The sequence below is a fragment of the Carya illinoinensis genome, chromosome 4, assembly GCF_018687715.1.
Source record: "Carya illinoinensis cultivar Pawnee chromosome 4, C.illinoinensisPawnee_v1, whole genome shotgun sequence".
In the NCBI taxonomy this organism is placed as follows: domain Eukaryota; kingdom Viridiplantae; phylum Streptophyta; class Magnoliopsida; order Fagales; family Juglandaceae; genus Carya; species Carya illinoinensis.
Genome location: NC_056755.1, coordinates 14156399 through 14179450, shown reverse-complemented (window position 1 = coordinate 14179450; position 23052 = coordinate 14156399). Strand labels below are relative to the sequence as shown.

General features: G+C 35.7%; 2 protein-coding genes across 2 annotated transcripts; one reads left to right on the top strand and one right to left on the bottom strand.

Moving 5' to 3' along the window:
* Positions 1-10954: 10954 nt before the first annotated feature.
* On the top strand, positions 10955-12827 carry LOC122308268 (1-aminocyclopropane-1-carboxylate oxidase 3-like). The gene is made up of 4 exons (XM_043121501.1): positions 10955-11162; positions 11323-11549; positions 11690-12023; positions 12282-12827. Exons 1-4 carry the CDS (start codon positions 11058-11060, stop codon positions 12570-12572), a joined length of 957 nt encoding a protein of 318 aa, XP_042977435.1. The 5' UTR covers positions 10955-11057; the 3' UTR covers positions 12573-12827.
* An 8655-nt stretch (positions 12828-21482) lies between these two features.
* On the bottom strand, positions 21483-23052 carry LOC122306264. The gene is made up of 2 exons (XM_043118697.1): positions 22930-23052; positions 21483-21803 (listed from the first exon to the last, which is right to left on the bottom strand). Exons 1-2 carry the CDS (start codon positions 23050-23052, stop codon positions 21483-21485), a joined length of 444 nt encoding a protein of 147 aa, XP_042974631.1.

Genomic DNA, 23052 nt, shown 5'->3' with positions numbered 1-23052 from the left:
CATTCTTCTGCCGCATATGTCTTTGATATGTAAGCCAGCTAAATTTTGCTCACTATCATAACATAGTTACAAAATTTCAACATCATTGTGCCTGAAGCTGTATTCTGATTATACGACATATCTTTAGGAAGATCTCATTTAGACCGATACAACACTATCAAAATTAGTCAAATTGGGAGCTTGCACCTGCCCCCATACATTGTATAAGGTTTCTACCGCATCACCCACACACCTCACATGCTACACACACCCTGCAAATACACAACCATGCACACACACGCGGGCCTATTTGCTTACGTCAACCCTTGTGCCACGTGGCTTCACTAACAACTGTCAAGTTGGCCTTAGTCTTGTTAGCAACCACATCATCCTACCACGTTGGTGGCCTTCCATGTCAACATTATTGACCATTGGCTATTGTCTTCTAGATCCACCGTCACTCTATCCATAGCTAACTTGGATAACCTCACTCATGGGACAAGCCCTAGAGTGGAGCGTATGTTTCCAATGAGTACTAATTTGCATCTTACATCAGTTCCACCCAGTTCATGCATTCTCTTCTCAAATACAACAGTTAGTTTCTTGAGGTCTTTGGTTCTGTGTCCCAAAATACTTTTGATTGTATTTCTGCTTAGTTACAAAAACAACATGCTTTGCATTTTCATAGTAGTGAGTCTTAGGTTCCTTTGGTTATGCTTGATTTGTCCTTCTTCAATCTCATGAACATACAAAGTTGAAGTCACATTCTCGCATTAATTGATTTCTTGGCTACAACGAGATTCAGAATGGCTATTGGTATTATGATCCTATTACTCATCGCCTTCACATTTCCCATCATGTTGTGTTATGGGAACACTTTTTGTTTACTGAGGTATCCACTTTTAGTCCATCTATTTCCCAATCCTCTACCTTAGAAGTTTTTCCAAATGAGCCCTCCAATCAATATCTAAGAACCATACACGGGATCTGGTTGATTTGCCTCAAGGAAGGTCTATGATTTGTTGTAAGTGGATCTACAAGATCAAGACTCACACAGATGATTCTATTGAGAGGTATAAAACTCAACTTGTTGCCAAAGGTTTTACACAAGAATGTGACATTGACTATAAGGAGACTTTTTGCCCCAATTGTTTGTCTCTCCTATGTTCGCACTCTTTTGGCCATTATGGCCTCTCATCAATGGAAGCTCTTTCATATGGATGTAAAAAATTCCTTCTTGAATAGCAATTTGTGTGAAGAGGTATATATTAGCCATCACATGGTCTCTCTAATCCACTAGCCAAGGTCTACCACCTTCGTCGTGCGCCCTCTCTATGGCCGTAAGTAAGCCCCCCATACCTAATTTTCAAAATTCACCTCCACTATTTCTCACGTGGGCTACTCATTTAGTTCCTATGACTCGTCCCTCTTCATTCATCGTTCTAAAAAATGTCACATTTTGCTACTACTATATGTGGATGACATAATTATTATGAGGGATGATCTTAATGACATTTAGGACGTTAAGAACATCCTCAATCAGAAATTTGAGATGAAAGGTCTTAGTCACCTGAGTTATTTTCTTAGCTTGGAGATCACTTCCTTAATAGATGGGTTGGCCTCACCCAAGCCAAGTTTGCCATTGATCTTCGGTCTCAAGCTAGCCTTACCAACAACAAGGTTGTCGATACATGCCCTTCATGCATATCTGAGGGAATTATCGTCTGACTTTACACGTTATTGAAAGTTGGTTGGTAGCCAGGTTAATCCTATAGTCACTCGTCCAAACATTTTTTATGTTGTGCATCAGGTGACCCATTTCATGTTTGCCCCTCGAACAATCAACTATGTTGTTTTCCTACGCGTTCTTTGGTATCTTAAGGGCACTCTCTTCCATGGTCTGCACTTCTCTGCTCAATCTCTACTAGGTCTTCGAGCATACTTTAATGTTGGCTAGCAGGTGATCCCACTGATCACCATTCCACCATAGGTTACTACTTCCTCCTCGGCTCCTCATTGATCTCTAGGTGTAGCAAGAAACAAACTGTTGTATCTCGATCTAGCACTGAAGGAAAGTATCGTGCACTAGCAGACACCAGCACTGAAATCTTTTAGCTTCAATGAATATTATAGGATTTAGGTGTGTCTTTTATCTATGCCACTCCTCTTTACCAGGACAATCGCAATGCTATCCAAATTGCTCATAATGATGTTTTCCATGAGTGGACCAAGCACATCAAGATTGATTTTCACCACCCATCTGTCATGTTTGAAGCTCCCTAGTGCTTGGCTTCAACAACTCTACTTGCTATTTCAAATTTTTGATCGGCAGTGGATCATATATACAAGCTGCCAGCACCAACATGTAAAGAACCCAACTAAGTTGAGCCAAGCTTGATGGGCCTCCAGGTAAATTGTTCTCTTTTTTTTTTTTTTTTCGTTTTTATGAGTTGCTAAGTTATCTTATTGGCCCATAGCCTTAGCTATTGTTTGTAGAAACTAGCCCATGGCCTTATTTTGGTTGTTATCGATTATGGGGTGTCTCATATTATGTATATTGGAGGTAGTTGTTTGTGAGGAGGTCTCTGGAATGCTGTTTGGCTTGATTTTACTGGAGGAATTTGGGCAATGGAGTGTTTTGAGGTCACTCTACTATTTTTTATTATTTTATCATTACTTTTCACCAAATTTTCACTACTTGTTATTATTATTCACTACTATTCAATATTTTATCATTACTTTTTCATAATTATTCATAAATCATCTGAGATTATCTCACTACCCAAACGTACACTTAAGTCTATGGAAGAAATTCTTGAAGCAATCCTGCAACTCAAGGATGCAGTCGACTGGACACATAAAAATTACAAGGTTTTCAAACAACAATTAAAGGAACCTTTCATGAAGTGGCAAGATCAGGTTGTGCAGGAGAATGAAGAAGTTGTGACAAAGGGTGAAGAAGAGGTGGCGGTGTTCACGAAAAGAGGGAATCGATGAAGTGGAAAGGGGGAAAACATAGACCAATGTCCATCCCTTTCCCCCTTCCTCAGTGCAAGACCCATCTAAACCGTTTGTGTTACAAGGTTTTATAGCAAAAAAAGATTATTGGATACCCATCTAAGCACTTTTTAATAAGATTGTTAGATACTGTTAAAGACCCAACCATTAATCCAAAAGCCTTAGGACTGTTGGATACTAATTATTTGGTTATGCTTTTAACTCTTAGGCTCGTAATATTCCACCTCACTTCCAAATCCGACGTCCACAGCGGCCCACTCCATCGACACTAACCCAGTGGTAGCTTTTTTCCTTTTAACAACTTCACTTATCTATCAGTATTCAATGACTTAACACCATGCCGATGGTGGTGGACTCAGCCAACAGTGGTGGACTCAACCACTACTACTCCATCAGATAGGGATTGAAGAGAGAAGGTAGAGAAATTTTTGAGTAGTGCATGTTTTTAAGTTTTTATCGCCTCCATCATATATATATATAGAGTTTTCATGTTATAATTCATACTAAGGCCTCTACATCACATTACATAATTTGATTTGAGATATAAATTTTAAAATTCAAATCATATAAATCAAATATTTCTATTTAAGTGACGTGGATTTTTTGTTTTAAATACCAAATCGAGAATAGAATTAACTCATATATATATATAGAGAGAGAGAGCCATTTAATTTATATATCCAGTAGTACTTCATTGAACAATTTCCACAAATTCATGTAAAAATGCCATCAAACTTCCGATCATAGATTAAAAATTATAATATACAAATTAATTGTTAGAATATAATAGTGAGTGAGCTGAGATGAATGCGAGAGAGAAGCCTATTTAAAGTATTGAACTATCTCCCACTATGATCCAGTCATGGAAAATCATGCATGAATTCCTTCATTTACATTGAAATTCATCCGGATGCTTGAGATCATACATGCTTTTCAACACTGCTACAATAAATTTGCATGTGGAACATTAAACTAGGTCATGTTTGATCGTTTACAGCTTTGAACAACTTTGCCTGTTTGTTTGTTTGAATAAGAACTTCCCACAGTGTCCCATTTGTGACCACCTAGTCACAAAATACAATTAATTAGCGTGCTTAACAGTTTTTAGGCTTCTTTTCAACGCCGGCCATCTTATAATCCTCATGGGAAGTACTGTACAAGTCTATAATCCAAATTTTCTGTCTCGATGATATATTAAATTTTGGATTTGGATTTTCACCGATGCCAAACAAGATCTTGAGCTTTTCATGAGAATCTTGGATTAGAAATCATGGTTCATTTGAGATACGTAACCTTATGGAATTCCGGAATTTATGGCACAAAAATTCCATTCGAACATATAACCTTATGGATCCATTCGAACAAGCAATATATGGCACAAAAAGGTAACAGTTATATAGGGCCACGTACTGATGATAAAACAAAGGTGGATATACAATTGAAATCCATCATCACCAAGTTGGTAACAGTTATATGCATGCCACTGAATATGTATTAAGATGGAAGCAATCAAAGTTTATACTGGACATAATTTAATTTAGGCTCAAATAAAAGAGAAATGATATTTAATTATAGTAATAAAGTGTGTAAACGCTGCACACCCCTTTTAAAAAAAGTGAGTAAATATAAAATTTACATAAAAAATAATTTTGTAAGAGTGGATCCTATTATTTTTCAATAAGAGTATCTAATACTGTAGATACTATTACGTAGCTAATGTGTAGCCATGGTGATAATGAGGACTTTATTAATATTTATTTTCATATTAATGATGTAACTGCAGTTATAACAGAAAGGAGTAATGAGCAGTTTTTTACTGAACTTAGCAACTGGGTTTTACATGAAAAGAGGGCATCTCAAGGTCAGCATCTTATTGTAGTACTTATGTTTATGGGATCAATGATGACTAGCTTGGTAATTTTACTTTTAGATTTCAATGTAGTTTTAGGATACATAAACTAAGATTATTAAAAAAAAAAGGGTAATTATATCTACCACTAGTTGTCATTATTTTTATTGCTATCTCTGCAACACACTTCTATTTTTATTTTTATTTTTTTATTTTTGGTAAGTGAGGGGGTTTATATAGTTAATTTGATTTGTGGTTTGCATGGATCTTTTTCTCTTATGCAAATTGTTTACCAGGGTGTATTTAAATTTTATAACATTGTGCTTTGGTTACAGGCTGTGCATGGTGGTGGGAAAATAGATTTGAATAGCCTTTATTCCAGATTGATTGAAAATCTTGTCGGTGTCTTACTGTAAGTACCCTGTTAAAGCACATGAATTTACTTAGCTTTAGGGTTCATAACTTCATATATCAGTATCTTATATGAATTGGGTTTGCATCTCCTGTTTTATGCTACTTATGAACTGGTTCACATCTTCCTTTGTGGTATAATTAGCATGATCTAGGATTAGAACATTTGAAATCACACTTATATATGTCGTTGGAGATCAATATCATGATACAAGGATTAAATATCTTCTTCCTCTGTCACAAGGAATAAAAATCAGTTCATTATAAAGGATTAGATGATTTTGGAGATCAATATTATGCAAAATTCATACTATCTACTGCATGAAGATGTGAGATGATTATCTGCCTTGTTTTTTTCCATGCTGACAATTTCTAAAATATTTCTTCCTCTATTTGAATCACTTTTCAATTATGTTTAGACCTCCATTTTTATGTGTTAAACTAGTAGAGATCAATATATATTTTTTTTACCTTCTACTCAAGCTAATAACTAAGTAAACAACTAAGGATTTCATTAGAATTTTTTGGTTTATCAAAAACAATCTCTTCCTCATGTGTTTATGTTGTCTACCCATAAATCATGCATATTTCTAATTTTTCTAGAATCTAAACACTAGTTCATTGCTTGTGTAGTTGGGATTATAGTTGAAGGAAGGGGGGTTTTGAAACATGTATACAACTAACTTTTTGGCTTATCAAGCTAGTGCAGAAAATTTGACATGGCTTTAGCTAACTCTGATTCCTCTTAACTTCTAGCCCTTAGTTTGCCTTTATCTAATATCTTTAACTTAATTTTTCATGTGGAACATTAAATTGGGTCATGTTGGGTCGTTCACAGCTTTGAATTAGAACTTTGCCTGTTTGTTTGTTTGAATAAGAACTTCCCACATTGTCCTCTTGTGACCACCTGGTCATAAAATACAATTAATTAGCGTGCTTAACAGTTTTCAGGCTTCTGTTCAACGCCGGCCATCTTATTAATCCTCATGGGAAGTACTATACAAGTGTATCATGGTTCATTTGAGATTCAAATCTAAATCTATCTAAACGTACGTAACCTTATGGAATTCCATTCGAACAAGCAACATATGGCACAAAAAGGTAAGATCGAGTGATCCTTGAGTACTATGGGGCCACGTACTCATCTTAAAAAAAAGGTGGATAATTGAAAGCCATCACCAGGATGGTAACAGTTATATGCATGACACTGAATATGTATGAAGATGGAACCAAATTTTCGGTAGATAATTCAATTTAGAATAAAATTAAAGAGAAATGATATTTACAGTTATAAAGTGTGCAAAAATCGTACACTCATTTTGAAAATAGTGTGTAAATGTAAAACATAAAAAAAAATTATATTAATGAATTCTATTTTATTTTAATTAAACTGTATAATACTTATATAATTTATAACTGTATTTAATATTATTTAAAATAAAATAACTAGTTTAATAGGGTGGCCACGGTCAATGAGCACATATTGCACATGAAAAATAATGATCAGGAAACTCCAGTACTGTACTAGGTAGTCTAATTTTGACCTTGATTAATTAATGACGTACGTTAATATATAGTGCAACATTTGCATCTTTCTCAAATATTGTTGTTATCTTTTGAACTTCGAGCGTCATGATGAGGCAGAGCAAAAGGTCAACAAGCTGCATAGAAAAGGGAAAAGAAATTAAGTTACGAGAATAAATTGACAGATGAAGAAATTCGATGGCATGGGTCTGGTGACTCTGGTCAAAGGAATTGCAAACATATGTTTCGTGATTAAAAAGAAATTAACACGCATCTATACATACAACTTTATATATACCACTTGCCTAATTAAGGGTCAAGTTGGTCAGCTTCAATTTTTTGTCCTTCTCGGTCTGTCTCCATCAATGGCGCCTACCAACATCGAAGAAGGACTCCATTCAGTAATTCACCATGTGATCATTTCAATAACATCTACTACATATATATATATATAACTCAAACTAATGAAAAATTACCTCTTAATTAATGTGCGTAGAACAACGTCCATACATACATACGTATTTTACCACCCTAAAGTCTAAACGACGCACTACATCATGAGGAGCTATGCGATTGGTTGACCATTCATCACCATTTCCCATTCTTCATGTGTACGTTAAAAGTAAATTAAAGACATATAACATTTACATGTACGTACATTGATGCAGAGTAGAAACATACACCGGATCGATGTAAATGATTACTATTCTAAGAAGGACAAACTCACATTTTAATTTGCTCATATGCATGTTTTGGAAAATGCATATAAGAATTATTACTTATCTTAAAAATTTAAATTAATCAAAATAAATGACATTATTAGAACATATTATAATTTCCACGTACATGACATGGCTGGCTAGGGTTTGAATGTTTCTTATAAAACGTCGTGCATTAATTCATAGCGACGATCATTGTGGACAAAAAGATTACTCGTATCTTTTTGAAAAAACAATTATGAGAAATGATACAATTTTATAATTATATAAAAAAACCATTCATTTAAAACATCATTTTATAAAATATTGTAAAAATGGTTATGCTGTTAAGGCAGTTGTCTTTAAATTGAAATAAAAGACCATATTACATATTTTTCACTATAAACTGAAATTGAAAAATGGAGATTTAAATAATTATATTTTATATTTTAAATAATAATATGTTACTCGTATCATTGATCTGTACTTTCGAACATTGTTATATACATTTGAACGTACAGATCAAAAATACTAATTTTATTAAATTAAAAAAATACAAATTGTATTGTAATATTACACCATCAAATTAACAACTAACAATGTTTGATATAGTTACAAAATTAGATATTAAAAATTCTACACAATGAGAAAATTGAATTACTTTCATTTCTTCTTCTTTCCTCGCCCACCACAATTCTACTGCAGTAACGTAACACGCTCTATCTGGACTATCATCTCCCTCTACACTTTTTCTTGGACTTCACTATGTATTCTTTCCTCCTAATCTCTCTGTTACTCCTGCAAACACGTCTCTAAATCAGACTGTCACTCCAAAAGAGACTCCAACTCTTGCTGTCTCGACCTCATATACTCATTTGATAAAAAAAATATAAAATAAATAATTTTTTAAAAGAAATATAAATAAAAAATAAATTATTGACATATTGCATAATTCAATTATCATTATGTACAATGTCAAGGCAATCCCACAAACCCAAAACGAATATTAAAAAAAAAAAAAAAAGTCATCAACTTATAATTAGCATCGAAGTAGCAATTGTAAAATGCATCACAAAACATTTCCAGAGGGAAGTGATCCATTTTATCTAGGGGTTGGGTTGGGTTGGGTTAGTAGTACACTACGTATCTCACTCCCAGCACCCATATGGATAGGTTAAAAATTAAAACTCAAACGGAAGCATGTACATTTCCATTATCATTATCTTCGATCTCAAGGCAATCCCAAAAACCCAAAACATATATATAAAATAAATCATCAACTTATGATTAGTATCCCAGAATTAAGCAATTGTAAAGAGCATCACAAAACGTTCCTATAGAGAGAGAAGGCCATTTTATCTTGGGGTCGGGAGGGTAGCACCCTCCCCCACTACCTACACCCGCACAGGCAAGGTGGAAAATGTCGGGCGGGTTGGTCATTTTTCAACCTATCGTCTGTACTTTGCCCAAATGGGCGGGTTGGTCATTTTCCACCCCAATCTTAGCTTAACTCTGAGTCATTATCTATACGCCCATGTCTAACGGATGGGCGAATTTTTCAACCTATCGTTTGTATTTTGCCCAACAAAACTCCAAATAGAGATACCCATTGATCCAATTCCAAGTCTTTAGATCCATATCCCAAGTATTCACATTAAAATACCCAAATGTAGACAAAACTTTAAATACATAGATCCAACCAAAAATTTCAAAAAAAAAAAAAAAAAAACAATGAAAGAACAACTTACCCAAGACTATGTCTTAGCCGTGGATTCTTACAAAGATACAGAAGGCCAAACCAGGCCCATGGATCACAAGCAATCAATACTATGGCTTGGTTGTTGGTTGCAAAAACTCATGGTCACGACTTGGCCCTGGGTTGTAAAAACTGAAAATCACGACTTAGCTGTGGGGCTCTAAAGACCCATAGCACCACCCATGGTCACCACTTGGCCATGCGTCCCACAAAGATCCATGACCAAGTCATGGTCGTAGGTTGTAAAAACTGATAGGCATGCTCGTAGGTCTCTTGGCCACAACTAGCTTGAGTGGCCCACAACTATAGATCTATAAGAAGAAAGCTAGAAGAAAGAGAAGGAGAATGAGAATGAGAGAAGAAGAATAATAAGAGAGCTGAAGTAGACAAAGAACGAAAAAATGAGATAAAGTCTGAGTAGTAGTAGAGACTGAGAGTAAGGAAGAGAAAATAGTAATGAGGTAAAATTAGGGCCTTTTCATGCGGGCATGCAGGTGGGTACCCATGCCCACCCGGTCCGCTATTCTATTTCATAAATTTTGATCCGTCCGTCTACTTGATATTAGTGAGAGGGTAGTCCGCCCAATAGCTTGTGAGTTTGGGCAAATAGGCCAATGGGCCAGGTACAATGGCTCGCCCATAAAGCCTAATTCCATCCAATACATTGAGTTTCCTCAGATTCAATATGTAAATATGTCATCAAACGTCCAATAGATGGAAAATTTGTAATCTACAAAATTGTTAGAATATAAGAGTGAGAAGCCTAACTAAAGTATCCAACTGTCTCCCACTAAGATCTCCTCATGTAAAACCATACATATAATATAGATTAAAAGAGTTAATTAATTCGGAGTTTGGGCAACTTCTATATCAATTAGCGAAATTCATTCCCTTTGGTTGCTTACTTAAAAGCCCTTTAATTTTTTTTTTTAAGATTTTTCTTCTCTTGGACGAAAATGATTAACCCACGCCAAAGACATTTATGTCCAATGTAGGCCATATAGGTAGTAAGCCAACCTATTTTTCTCCCAATCCCCACAATGAATTAATTGATTAATTAGAAGCCGTTGAAAGGTTATGATTTCCTTTTTCTTAAAAAAAAATGTGCTAAATAGGTCAATCAGTGGTCCAAGAAGAAAGTGAAAATGAATGTTCTGTTGAAATACTAGACCCATATACATAGCAACGATGAATTATTAACCTGTGTATTTATAAACGTGTGAGGTGAATACGAAGGCTTTCACTTCTGTAGATTTTTGCGAGAATTAATGTATCGGACAACAATGTTTTCTTCACCGTAGGTACGTAATTACGTTTACTCGTAAATTTAGTGATAACATGTGCGGGAAAAACAGATCAAATTGGTCAAAATTTCATCAATTCCTAAAGAAATGCAAGAGTTTGTGCTATTTGTTAAGATAATAATATCAATCTGGAAAGATAAATCTTATAATTAAAATAATTTTACATGATATCAATCCATTGTGTAAAAGAAGAGGTGGTGGCAAGCTATGGACCTATAGTTAGTGATCGGTCAAAATTGGAGCCACGAAAGTAGGAGACGGTTCAACGAAGCAAAGCGACCTTAGCAGGTTCGTACAATTAATTCAAATGGTAAAATACTACTTGAGTTTGCTTTAGAATAAGTCCCACGAGTTCCGGTTCACAGTTGTTCTCGTCCCTCACGACTCCTTTTGTATAAAACCCCTATAAATACCACCAAACACTCACAACACAGCATCGAACACAGCTAGCTTGCTTAGAGAAAAATAAATAAAAAGAGCACAGCTTGCTTGCGTTAGAACCAGAGAGAGAGAGAGAGATGGAGAACTTCCCAGTTATAAACTTGGAGAAGCTAAACGGTGAGGAGAGAGGAGCAACCATGGAGAAGATCAAAGATGCATGCGAAAACTGGGGTTTCTTTGAGGTACGTATCAGTATCAGTACTCTGCTGGAGCTAAGCCTTGCTAAATTTGTTCCTAGTTGCGCATCCATTATTGAGTTGCTCATTAATTTACAATTCCACTTATGGGTCAAGTACTGTACGCTTTGCGTTCCTTTTCTGAAATTTCTTTATGTATATGCAGTTGCTTAATCATGGCATATCCCATGAGTTAATGGATGCTGTGGAGAGTTTGACAAAGGAGCACTACAAGAAGTGCATGGAGCAAAGGTTCAAGCAACTGGTGGCAAGCAAGGGTCTAGAGGGTGTTCAGGCTGAGGTCCATGACATGGATTGGGAGAGCACCTTCCACTTACGACATCTCCCTTACTCCAATATCTCTGAGATTCCAGACCTCCAAGATGATTACAGGTAGGCAAAGAGTCTGCAATTTGAGCAAAAATATTACGTGGAAGACATTTTTCCAAGATGACTTCCATTCATGTAATCAGAAGTGGAAGGTGCTCTGTACCTCATGATATTTTGCGTCTCAAATATGTATAATATTGCAGGAAGATCATGAAGGAATTTGCAGTGAAGTTGGAAAAACTGGCAGAGGAACTCCTAGAGCTATTAGGTGAGAATCTTGGACTAGAGAAAGGTTACCTCAAAAAGGCATTGTGTGGATCAAAAGGTCCAACTTTTGGAACCAAGGTTAGCAACTACCCTCCATGCCCAAAGCCAGACCTGATCAAGGGACTCCGTGCCCACACCGATGCTGGTGGCATTATCCTTCTCTTCCAGGATGACAAGGTCAGCGGTCTCCAGCTTCTCAAAGATGGTCACTGGATTGACGTGCCTCCTATGCGCCATTCCATTGTCATCAACCTTGGTGACCAGCTCGAGGTATATATATATATATATAAGAAATTTAGTTTTATAACAATTTCTTGTGATAAGAGAAAAAATAAATAAATAAATAAAGATCTTTTGAAGGGATCTCTTGAAGGAACAGATTATCAACAATCAACAAGTTATCTTACCAGGATCTCATGCAAGTCTGTTTATCGACACACCCAACACACACCACATTGGCTAGCCTATAATGAGTCCCAGTACAATTAATATGATGACATTAAACTGATCTTGAATGTGTATGCATAGGTCATCACCAATGGGAGGTACAAGAGCGTGCTGCACAGAGTGATAGCCCAAACTGATGGGAACAGAATGTCAATAGCTTCATTCTACAACCCTGGCAGTGATGCTGTAATTTATCCAGCACCAGCACTGGTAGAGAAAGAGGGAGATGATGAGGAGAAGAACCATGTTTACCCAAAATTTGTGTTTGAAGACTACATGAAGCTGTATGCTGGCCTCAAGTTCCAGGCCAAGGAGCCAAGATTTGAAGCCATGAGGGCAACAGGTGGCTTGGGTCCAATTGCAACAGCTTGAGAGCAAATTTTCTAGTTGAAGATAAAATGAATAATTGACGTATATGATATATGTGGTGGCTTCCTAAACATACTTTGAAGTTTATGAATTGAGTATTTGTAGAATGTGACTATGTTAAAATTGTGTTGTGGGAACAACTGTTCGATGTTTGTTATGATCTGTCACTCTCTACATCTTTCTATCTTATAATATTTGTGGTATATGACCCAACAAATATTATTAAAATTTGATAAAAATGTTCCTATTTACCATAAATTTTGTTATCTCAATCACACTTATTGATCATGTGATACATTTTAATTAATTTTATACGTGCGTCAACAAGAGTATAACATACGACAGTTCTTACGGGGAACAAGATAATATCAATCTGAGATATTTTCAAGAGATCTAGCGTTTGTCTTTGTTATCTCTCTTCTTTTATATCGTTAATGAGCAACAACCAGAATCACATCAAAATAATGGGTGTTGTGTGGGGGATAGAGGGGAAATCATGGTACAAAATTTGTTTTGGAATCAAATCCAAGAGGGTCATACTCCCACCCCACAAACATGATTTGAGGTTTGAGGATAGGAGATGCTTGGTATCCATAATTGTTGATTCGATGGTCCATGGGGTGCGTATGTGAGTATATATTTGATATTTTCTTTATTAAAAGGACTACATATTAATACTATCAATGAGTCCCCTCAGCCCTTTCTAAAGTAATTTGAAGGTGGGCCTCTCGATCGCCTCCTCCCCCCACCTGATCTGCTTTGAAAGTGTGCGTTGATCATTCTTAAGCAGACCCATGAAGCAGTACCGATAGCATTTTGACAAATACCCACCATCGTTTCCGACTTGCTTCTTATGGTCATATCCGTACTATTGAGGAGTCCAGTCCACATCTACCTTATTCTCCTTCAAGCATGGATGTTTTCATAGAGCGAAATATTCAAACTACAAAGAGATTATATAAAATCAATCTCACAAATTAATGAGACTTGATGTGATTCATCATATTATAAATTTATTTTTATTGTAAAATAGATCTAACGGTTCAGATGAGACCATATCAGTTTGTAAAATTATTTTGTATAATTATTTTGCAAATATAGCAATACTCTTTCACAGATAGATATCCTATTTAATCATCTAATCAATTTGGATGATCTCATTCTCAATATAAATAAGAATATCATGCGGATCTTATAATATGTAATATTATTTACAGAGGATTTTTGGATAACGTGGACTCCACACACTTTTTTGTATTGACAATCTAATTCGGTCAAGAAATTAGAAAAAAATCTAATTTCATGTTTCACAACCCCTCCCACATCCTTCTTCATCTTTCCATAAATCATAAACCACATTCTTCTTTTCCATCTAACTAGGTACCTTCATTAGGAGGGAAGCAAATAATATAAAATCACCTACAAATTTCTTATAATTGCCAAATTGGCGTGTGAATTTTAAAATAAGAATGTTTGGTGAATACCGAATATTATTTAGGTACTAAGGTGTGGCACCTTATGCAATATTTTTTAAAAAAAAAAAAATTAATTGTATGGTATGAGTTATCTAGAAATAAGACCTTTGTTAATTTCAAATAAAAAATTAAAAAAAAAATACCTTTGTTAATTTTTCTATGCATCAATGTTATTAAAAATAACACTTAGCCGAATCATAGGGGCTTCTAACCACCACTTGGAAATTGGCAATCACTATCTAACCAAGGTTTGACAAATGTCTTTCTTTTTAATATACCCTTCCTCACCTAAGAATCACTTGTCCCGTGCTGATTCATCCTTCCATGTCTTCTATGTTAATGTATGTGTTAGTGTTAGTGTATATGTGTTATGTTAGTCACACATTGCTTGAGTGAGACCCTTGTATAGCCTCTGACCTCCTACATATAGGTCATATTATATAGCACAACATATATAAAATTGAGTAGTACAATTCTAACATGGTATCAGAGCCACTACTCTAATCCTTTGATTTCTAGTAGTTTTTGTCCTTCTCATCATTCTTCTGCTACCTTTGTGTTCTATGGTTGAGCCATCTAAGTGTTGCTCATTGTCGTAACATAGTGACAAATTTTCAAAATCATTGTGTCTGAAGCTTTGTTCTGCTCCCACAGCATATCTTTAGTAAGATGTCATTGAGACTAACTCAACGACATCAAAATTAGTTAGATTAGGAGCTTGCATGTGCCCCCATGTACTGTCCAAAGTTTCTACCACCCCACCCACACACATCACATGTTGCATACACCCTGCATCTACATAGCCATGCACCACACACACCCCATGCGGGGCTTCTTTGCTTATTTCACTAGTGCCACATGGCTTCACCAACAACTGCCATGTCATCCTACCACATTAGCAGCCTTCCATGTCAACATTATTGACCGTTGACTATTAACTTTGACCACAACATTGACTTTTATCAATCTAGGTGTTTTCTGCTTATTTTCACATGCTGATCTCATTTTTGTAGTATTTTTTTGTAATTTGATCTCATAATGACTCAAAACAATGAGATTCTTCATTCTATTTATGTTATATTAGATGGTAGAAATTATTTGGTGTGGTCTTAGTCTTTTTGTAGCTTTCTTAAAGGCTGTGAACTTTGGTTCTATTGCATAGGTGATAGGACAAAATGGACAAAGCCAATGCAAAAAGGAGATGAACAAGCAGAACAATTTCAACAACGCCTTCTTAAATGGGATAGCCATAATCTCTAAATCCTTACTCAGATGTGCAACACCTCCATTCCAACTATCTCCAACCTACTTGGTAGCTTTGATGATGCTCTATCTGCTTAGACCATATTAGTCAGGCAGTATGCTACCCCTCATGGATTTAGAGAGTACCAATTTATGGTTGAGTTGTATCAGCTCAGACAGGAGCTCGGCCAATCCATCAAAGAATTCTTTGATCGCCTTTATTACATTTGGAAGCATATTGATCTCTCTAACCCACTTTGGAAGGATTCCATTGATGCTGACATGTATGCCATTCGTTGATCAGTTTCTCATGGCCCTATAAGATGACTTTGAGCCGATCCATGGTCAACTACTTAATCGCACTACGACTCATTCCCTAGATATTGCAGGCAATGAGTTGATCCATGAGGAAACTCGTCTGTAGACATTACAGACTTAGAACAAGCTCAGTGTCTTAGTTACCACTCCATCAGTTTCCTCCTCTGACCAACCTCAGCAATCTAGTTTTGGAAAGTATTGTCCCAGCAACCATTGCTCCAATAGGTTGTTGTGTCATTATAGTAAACGTCCTGGCCATGTCATCAAGACATGTTACCATCATAACAAGAAAGGATATCCTACTACGGCTGTTTCTAATTTAGACACTCCTCAAGTCTCTGAAACCATTAAAGATATGTCTCAATCTTCTCGATCCACCGTCACTCTCTCCACAGCTAACTTGGAGAACCTCCTTAATCAAGTCCTGATCCAGTCTGGTAATGCATCATCCTCCTCTGGTTTTTTTGTTCTCTCTTGGCTTATGGATTTTGCATGTCACAATCATATAACACCCTCCTCATTCTTGTTCACTAAAATGCATTTTGCACATCCATCACTTGATATACACACTACCAATGGATCCACTTTTCTTGCTTCTAGTATAGGCTCTATCTCTGTATCCTACATTTCAATTTTTGAGGTGCTTCGTGTTCCTAAACTCTCTTATAACTTGGTGTCTATGGGGAAATTGGCTCAACCTAGGTACCTTGTTATTTTTTACTACTCTAGTTGTATTGTGCAGGATCCACAGATGGGACAAGACCTAGAGTGGAACGTAAGTTTCAAATGAGCACTTTGCATCTTCCATTAGTTCCTCCTGGTTCACTTGTTGGTGTTTCTGCAATCACATTTGTTTCTCCTTCCTTTGCCCTCTGCCACTCTCTAGTTGGTCATGTATTCGCTTCCCAGATACAAGGATTAGTTTCTCAAGGTCTTAGGTTTTGTGTCCCAAGATGCTTTTGATTATATTTATTGTCAGTTAGGAAAACAACATGCTTTGCCTTTTCATACTAGTGAGTCATTGTCTACTAGTATTTTTTATTTGATACACTTTAATGTTTAGGGAACTGTATCATATTCTTGATATAGTTCGGACTTTTGTCCTCTCTGCTAAAGTCTCTGCCCATTCTAGGTTAAAGCTGCCCTTACTATGGTTCGTACCATTAACTACCTTCCAAGTCCAATCATCTCAAATCAATCTCCATATGTCTATTTGGATCTCCCCCTGACTATCAACACATTCATTCATTTGGTTCTACTTGATGTGTCCTTCTTCAATTTCATGAACATACAAAGTTGGAGCCAAGTTCTCACATTTGCTAATTTTTTGGCTTAAGCGAGACTCAAAATAGCTATTGGTGTTATGATTCTGTTATTCATCACCTCCGCATTTCTCATCATGTTGTGTTATGGGAATATTGCTTGTTTACTGAGGTATCCACCTTTAGTCCATTGATTTCTCATTATCTACCTTAGAACTTTTTCCAGATGAGCCCTCCAATCATTATCTATGAATCATACATGGCATCAGGTTGATTTGCCTTCAAGAAAGTCTATGATTAGTTGTAAGTGGATCTACAAGATCAAGACTCACTCAGATGGTTCTATTGAGATGTATAAAGCACAACTTGTTGCCAAAGATTTTACACAAGAATGTGGCATTGACTATGAGGAGACTTTTTGTCCTAGTTGCTTATCTTGCCTCTGTTCACACTCTTTTGGCTAGTTTGGGCTCTCATCAGTGAAGCTCTTTCATATGGATATAAAAAAATGCCTTCTTGAAAGGCAGTTTGTGTGAAGAGATACAAATGCAGCCTTCGCATGGTCTCTCTCATCCACCATCCAAGCTTTGCCACCTTTGTCATGCTCTATATGGCTTTAAGAAAGCTCCTTACACTTGGTTTTCAAAATTCACTTCCACAATTTCTCGCTTTGGCTACTCACTTAGTTCCTATGATTCATCCATCTTCATTCATCATTTCAAAAAATGTCTAATTTTGCTACTACCATATGTGGATGACATAATTATTACTAGTGATGATCTTAATGGCATTTAGGAACTTTAGAACTTCCTTAACCAGAAATTTGAGATGAAAGATCTTGGTCACATCAGTTATTTTTTCAGCTTGGAAATCACTTCCTTAGTAGATGGATTGACCTCACCCAAGCCAAGTATGTCTTTGATCTTCTATCTCGAGCCAGACTTACTAACAACAAGGTTTCTTATACATGCATCGAGATTCATGCACATCTTACCCCTCGTGTGGGGAATTATCATCTGACTTCACACTTTATCAACAGTTAGTTCACAACCTTGTTTATCCTATAGTCACTCGTCCAAATATTTTTTATATTGTACATCAGGCGACCCAATTCATGTATGCCCTTCAAACAACCCACTATATTGTTTTCCTACGCATTCTTTGATATCTTAAGGGCACTCTCTTCCATGGTCTACACTTCTCTACCCAGCCTCCACTAGTCTTCGAGCATAATTTGATGCTGACTGGCAAGTGATCCCACTGATCACCGTTCTACCACAAGTTACTGCTTCATTCTTGGATCCTCCTTGATCTCTTGGCTTAGTAAGAAATAAATTGTTGTCTCTCGATCCAGTATTGAGGCAGAGTGTCCTGCCCTGGTAGACACCACCTTTGAATCCTTTGGCATCAATGATTACTATAGGATTTAGGCGTACCTTTCACCTCTGTCACTCCTTTTTACTGTGACAATCGCAATGCCATCCAGATGGCTCATAATGATGTTTTCCATGAGCTGACCAAGCACATCAAGATTGATTTTCATCTCATTTGTCATCATTTTCATGAGGGTTCTCTTCAGTTGCTCTTTGTCTCCTCTCAAAATCAGCTTGCCGACATCTTTATAAAGTCTCATTCTACAGCTCAGTTTCGTTATTTGGTTGATAACCTCAAGTTGGTTTTTCATCCACATTGAGTTTGAGAATGGGCTGTTAGTGTGACGCCCCCAAATTCTGTTTGGGATCGGATGGACATTTGAAGTGTCGAGACATGAGACTTTAACTACTATATTAACATTGATGTCGCATCGTCGCTCAGTCAACTGTGTCTAGTTGGTCAGCTTTTGATTCTCCTTCAGGTCCTGTAACAAGATCTACCATTCGGAGGGAATGATAGTTAGGACTATCACAATGAGATTTGATTACAAATCTCAATAAGTTAACAAAAAACTTCCACGCAAGCTAATGATGCATGGATGATGGTAAAAGCATGAATGCATAATCAAATTCATAAATAATTAAAGCATAACTTGACGTACAACATATCATAACTGACATAACTTAAATTGAAAGGTAAACTGAACTTGACTTGACATGAACTTGATCTGAAACTTGACTTAACATGAACTTGCTCTGAAACTTGACTTTAACTGCTTAAATACATACTCCACAGTTATTGTGGCCCCATGTATTCTACGTGTCACAACGCAGTTCAATACATATTCATCAGTTGTTATGACTCCATGTATTCTACGTGTCACAATTGCTGTGTCTCACGTAGTATATGCGTCACAATTGCTGTGACCCCATACTTCGTGTGCCACAATTATTGTGGACACCACGAAACTAAATGTAACTCAAGATGAAACGTGAATGGAATATAAAAGGACAGAAGCCCTAACGTAACATAACATGACTTGAACATAACTTGAAAGACATGACCAACTTGAGATAGGGTTATATCGTAACATGACTTAAACATGTAACACACAATATTTTATAACATGATATCACATGTAATGGAAACATAAATAATATGACATACTTGTAATAGATGGCATATTTAACATTATTTACTTGCAATATATGACAAAATATTTTGTGTAACAGATGAAACTCATGACAGAATAAATTATGTGTAATAGACAAATATGTGACAACTTCGCATGGCATGGCATATACGATAACATACATACATACACTGTAGTTCTTTTACTTAGCACACATACACAGTAGACTGCTAGTAAGTTAAAAGCTAACTTACCTTGATCTCCGTGTTTCTTATAAAAGCTCAAGCGCGATTACAAGGAATTGTAATTAGTGATTCTAAAAGTTAGAAATAAATCACTAATAATTTGAAATATGAAAAAATACTAACTTAAGAGTAAAATTTTCATTTTTTCCTCTACATGTGAGAAATGACCATTTTACCCCTAACTTAAGGGTTTTTCATGCTAACTCCAAAAGTCGCCAAAATTTACATGCATCTTGTAAATTTTATCCTAAACTTAAATATCAATTTAGAAAAATTTAAAACTAATCACAAGTATTAAAACTCCATAAGGCTGAAATTCTCATATGCTATTTCCTTTAATTTTTGTTTCTAACTTGTTTTGATCAACATTTTGATCTATAATTTATAAAGATGTCATCTTCAAATCAAACCATCACATGATTTAAAAAGATGTCCTAAAACATATATAAGCTTCTAATTCAAGATCACATGGTTAAAAATTAACCAAAATATAAATTTAGCCAAGAACATCCACACTTTGGACTAACCAAATATTTTTTTGCATAAAATTTCATATCTTTGAAACTAATATCAAATATCTTCAAAATAATATTATAACATGTATATAAAAGGCTTAAAATCCTCCAATAAAATTATCAAGGGTATTAGAATAGGTTTAGACCACCAAACATTTAAACTTTCTTAAAACAGAAACTGTTTTTCCTCTTCCAGGTTCTAAGTTTCTAGATCTAAGAAAATCTTTCATCAAAACCTTTAATCATGCAACAATCCTCAACTAATAATCATATACATATGTTAACAATATTCCATAAAAATTTTGGACCAATATCTATCCACTAACTTGGTTAAAAATTCCAAACTATAACATATTCTCCAGTTTATCTTCTAGAATGATTTTTTTAGAGTTTAAACAATATTTGACTGATCAAATAATTTTCAAATGGAACAAATAAGATATCTACATAAACTATACTCAAAAAAAATAACTTGTATGAAGGAGACTTTATGATAAAACACTTACAAAAGTTTCGAAATGAGCGTGTAAAAGAATACTTAAAAGCTGTCTAAGAGAGTGTTTAGTGTTCTTTCAATGAAATGAGTAAAAGAAGATGATTTCGTGGGGAGTGGCTGGAGGTATTTATGGACAAAATATGGAAAAGGATGAGACTAGAGTGAGGGTTGAGTGTAGGTCTCTCTTACCCAATAATATCTAAAAAAAATCAGTTCAAGATATTTTCATCCAATAATATCCACAAAAATCAGTTCAAGATGTTTTTTATTCAATAATATCCATAAAAATCAGTTTAACATATTTTTATCCAATAATATCTACAAAAATTAGCTCAAAATATTTTCTAAAGGTGGAGAGTAGACTTGGAAGATGAGGTGACTAAGATCTTTCCATGTGTCCAATTAAAACTTTTCTAACTATCTCCAATAATCAAAAACACACTTCTAATATCATAGTGAATAATAACACTAACTATGTAGTTAAACTAAAACCTATATGATTAATAGATTCGTGAAAACTTATGGGATTTTCAAAAAATTCCTAAAGCCAATAGAAACTTCATCATTGAATTTCTAGCGGGCTGTTACAACCTCCCCCTAAAAAAAATTTCATCCTCAAAATTGACATAAGTAACAAATCAAGAGTTAAGAAAACACATATACTTTATTGATATCTAAATAAAGAAGTACAACATCTGATATAGTCAGTCCCGTACAAGTGAACCACAAAATATCTACTAAGCAGAAGCCAAAACAACTCTACAAGACTGAATTTAGATGTCAAATAACTGGGAGTACTTGGCTCGCATGTCAACTTCCTTCTCCCAAGTCGCCTCTTGAATATTATGATTTTGTCAAAGTACTTTGACCAATGGGATCTTACAGTTCCACAACTCTTTATCTTTCCAGTCAATAATTTGCATCGGCTTCTCTTCATAGGTCAAGTTGGATTGTAAGGGTATACTATCGGGATCCACTATCATTGGTGTCTGATTCCCAAAACTCTTCTTCAAAGAAGACACGTAGAAAACATTATGAATTCCATGGAACTCAGTTGGTAATTCCAAACAATATGCAACTACTCCCACTTTCTCCACTATCTCATAAGGTCCCACGTATCTCGGACTTAACTTGCTTTTCACTGCGAAATGACTTACTCCTCTCATAGGAGATACCTTCACATAGACCCAATCTCCAACTTTAAAATCTATGCTCCTCCTTCGATTATCAACGTAGCTCTTCTGTCGACTCTGTGTTGTTTTCATCCTTTCTTTAATCAGGTGTACCTGGTCATTTATCTCTTGCAAGACTTCTGATCCAACTAATTTACTTCCCCTACTTCATTCCAATACATAGGTGATCTATACTTTCTACCATACAAGGCTTCATATGGTGCCATTTGAATAGTGGTCTAGAAACTATTGTTATAAGCAAATTCTACCACAGGTAGTTGCTTCTCCCAACTCCCTTCGTAATTCAAAACATAGGCTCTTAGTATATCTTCCAAAGTTTGAATCGTCTTTTTTTTTTGTCCATCTGTTTGTGGGTGGTACGCACTACTAAACCTCAAATTAGAGCCCATCGATTCTTGTAAACTTTTCCAGAAGCATGACGTAAAACGAGGGTCTCTATCTGATACGATCATCTTAGGCACTCCATGCAGTCTGACAATCTCTGCTATATTAATTCTCGTCAATCTTTCTAGAGAATCTGTATGCTTGATGGGTATAAAGTGAGCACTTTTCGTCAGACGATCAACTATTAACCAGATAGTATTATTTCTGGCTGAGGTCCTTGGAAATCCCACTATAAAATCCATCAAAATATCCTCCCATTTCCATTCCAGGATTGCAATGACTGCAATTTACCGGCTGGCTTTTGGTACTCTACTTTTACTAATCTACAGACAGAACACTTGTTCACAAACTCTGCTACGTCCCTCTTCATTCCTTCCCACCAAAAAAGCTGTTTCAAATCCTGATACATTTTTGTACTACCAAGATGAGCAGTGTAAAGTGTATTATGAGCTTCCTTTAGTACTTTTTCTTTTAACTCTTCATCTGCTGGAATGACTCTTCAGTCCTTATAATACAAAGTCACATCCTCTCTGAGGCTAAAGTCCACTGGTCCTTTTGACTTTTTGATCTTTTTTACAACTTCCGCAAGTTTACTATCTTTCTTTTAACAGTCTTTCAATCCTTCCCAGTCTAATGGAATGAATTCTTGGATTGTAGTCAACATGATTTCCTGACTACGGTTTCTAATCAACAGTTTTCTCATACTACATAAGAGAGAATTTACTTCTAATGACGGAACAGATGAAGCTTCTTGTCTGCTCTTGCGACTTAAAGCATCAGCTACCACTTTGGCCTTTTCAGGATGATACTTGATGTCGCACTGATAATCACTATTAATTCCAACCAT

Excerpts from the sequence above, each read along its gene's own strand:
- LOC122308268 (XM_043121501.1), top strand. The coding sequence starts at position 11,058 with ATGGAGAACTTCCCAGTTATAAACTTGGAGAAGCTAAACGGTGAGGAG. Across the intron at positions 11,163-11,322 it reads AAAACTGGGGTTTCTTTGAG|TTGCTTAATCATGGCATATC; the intron begins GTACGTATCAGT and ends ATGTATATGCAG. Across the intron at positions 12,024-12,281 it reads ACCTTGGTGACCAGCTCGAG|GTCATCACCAATGGGAGGTA; the intron begins GTATATATATAT and ends GTGTATGCATAG.
- LOC122306264 (XM_043118697.1), bottom strand. The coding sequence starts at position 23,052 with ATGGTTGGAATTAATAGTGATTATCAGTGCGACATCAAGTATCATCCT. Across the intron at positions 21,804-22,929 it reads CATCTGTTCCGTCATTAGAA|GTATCTCCTATGAGAGGAGT; the intron begins GTAAATTCTCTC and ends GTCTATGTGAAG.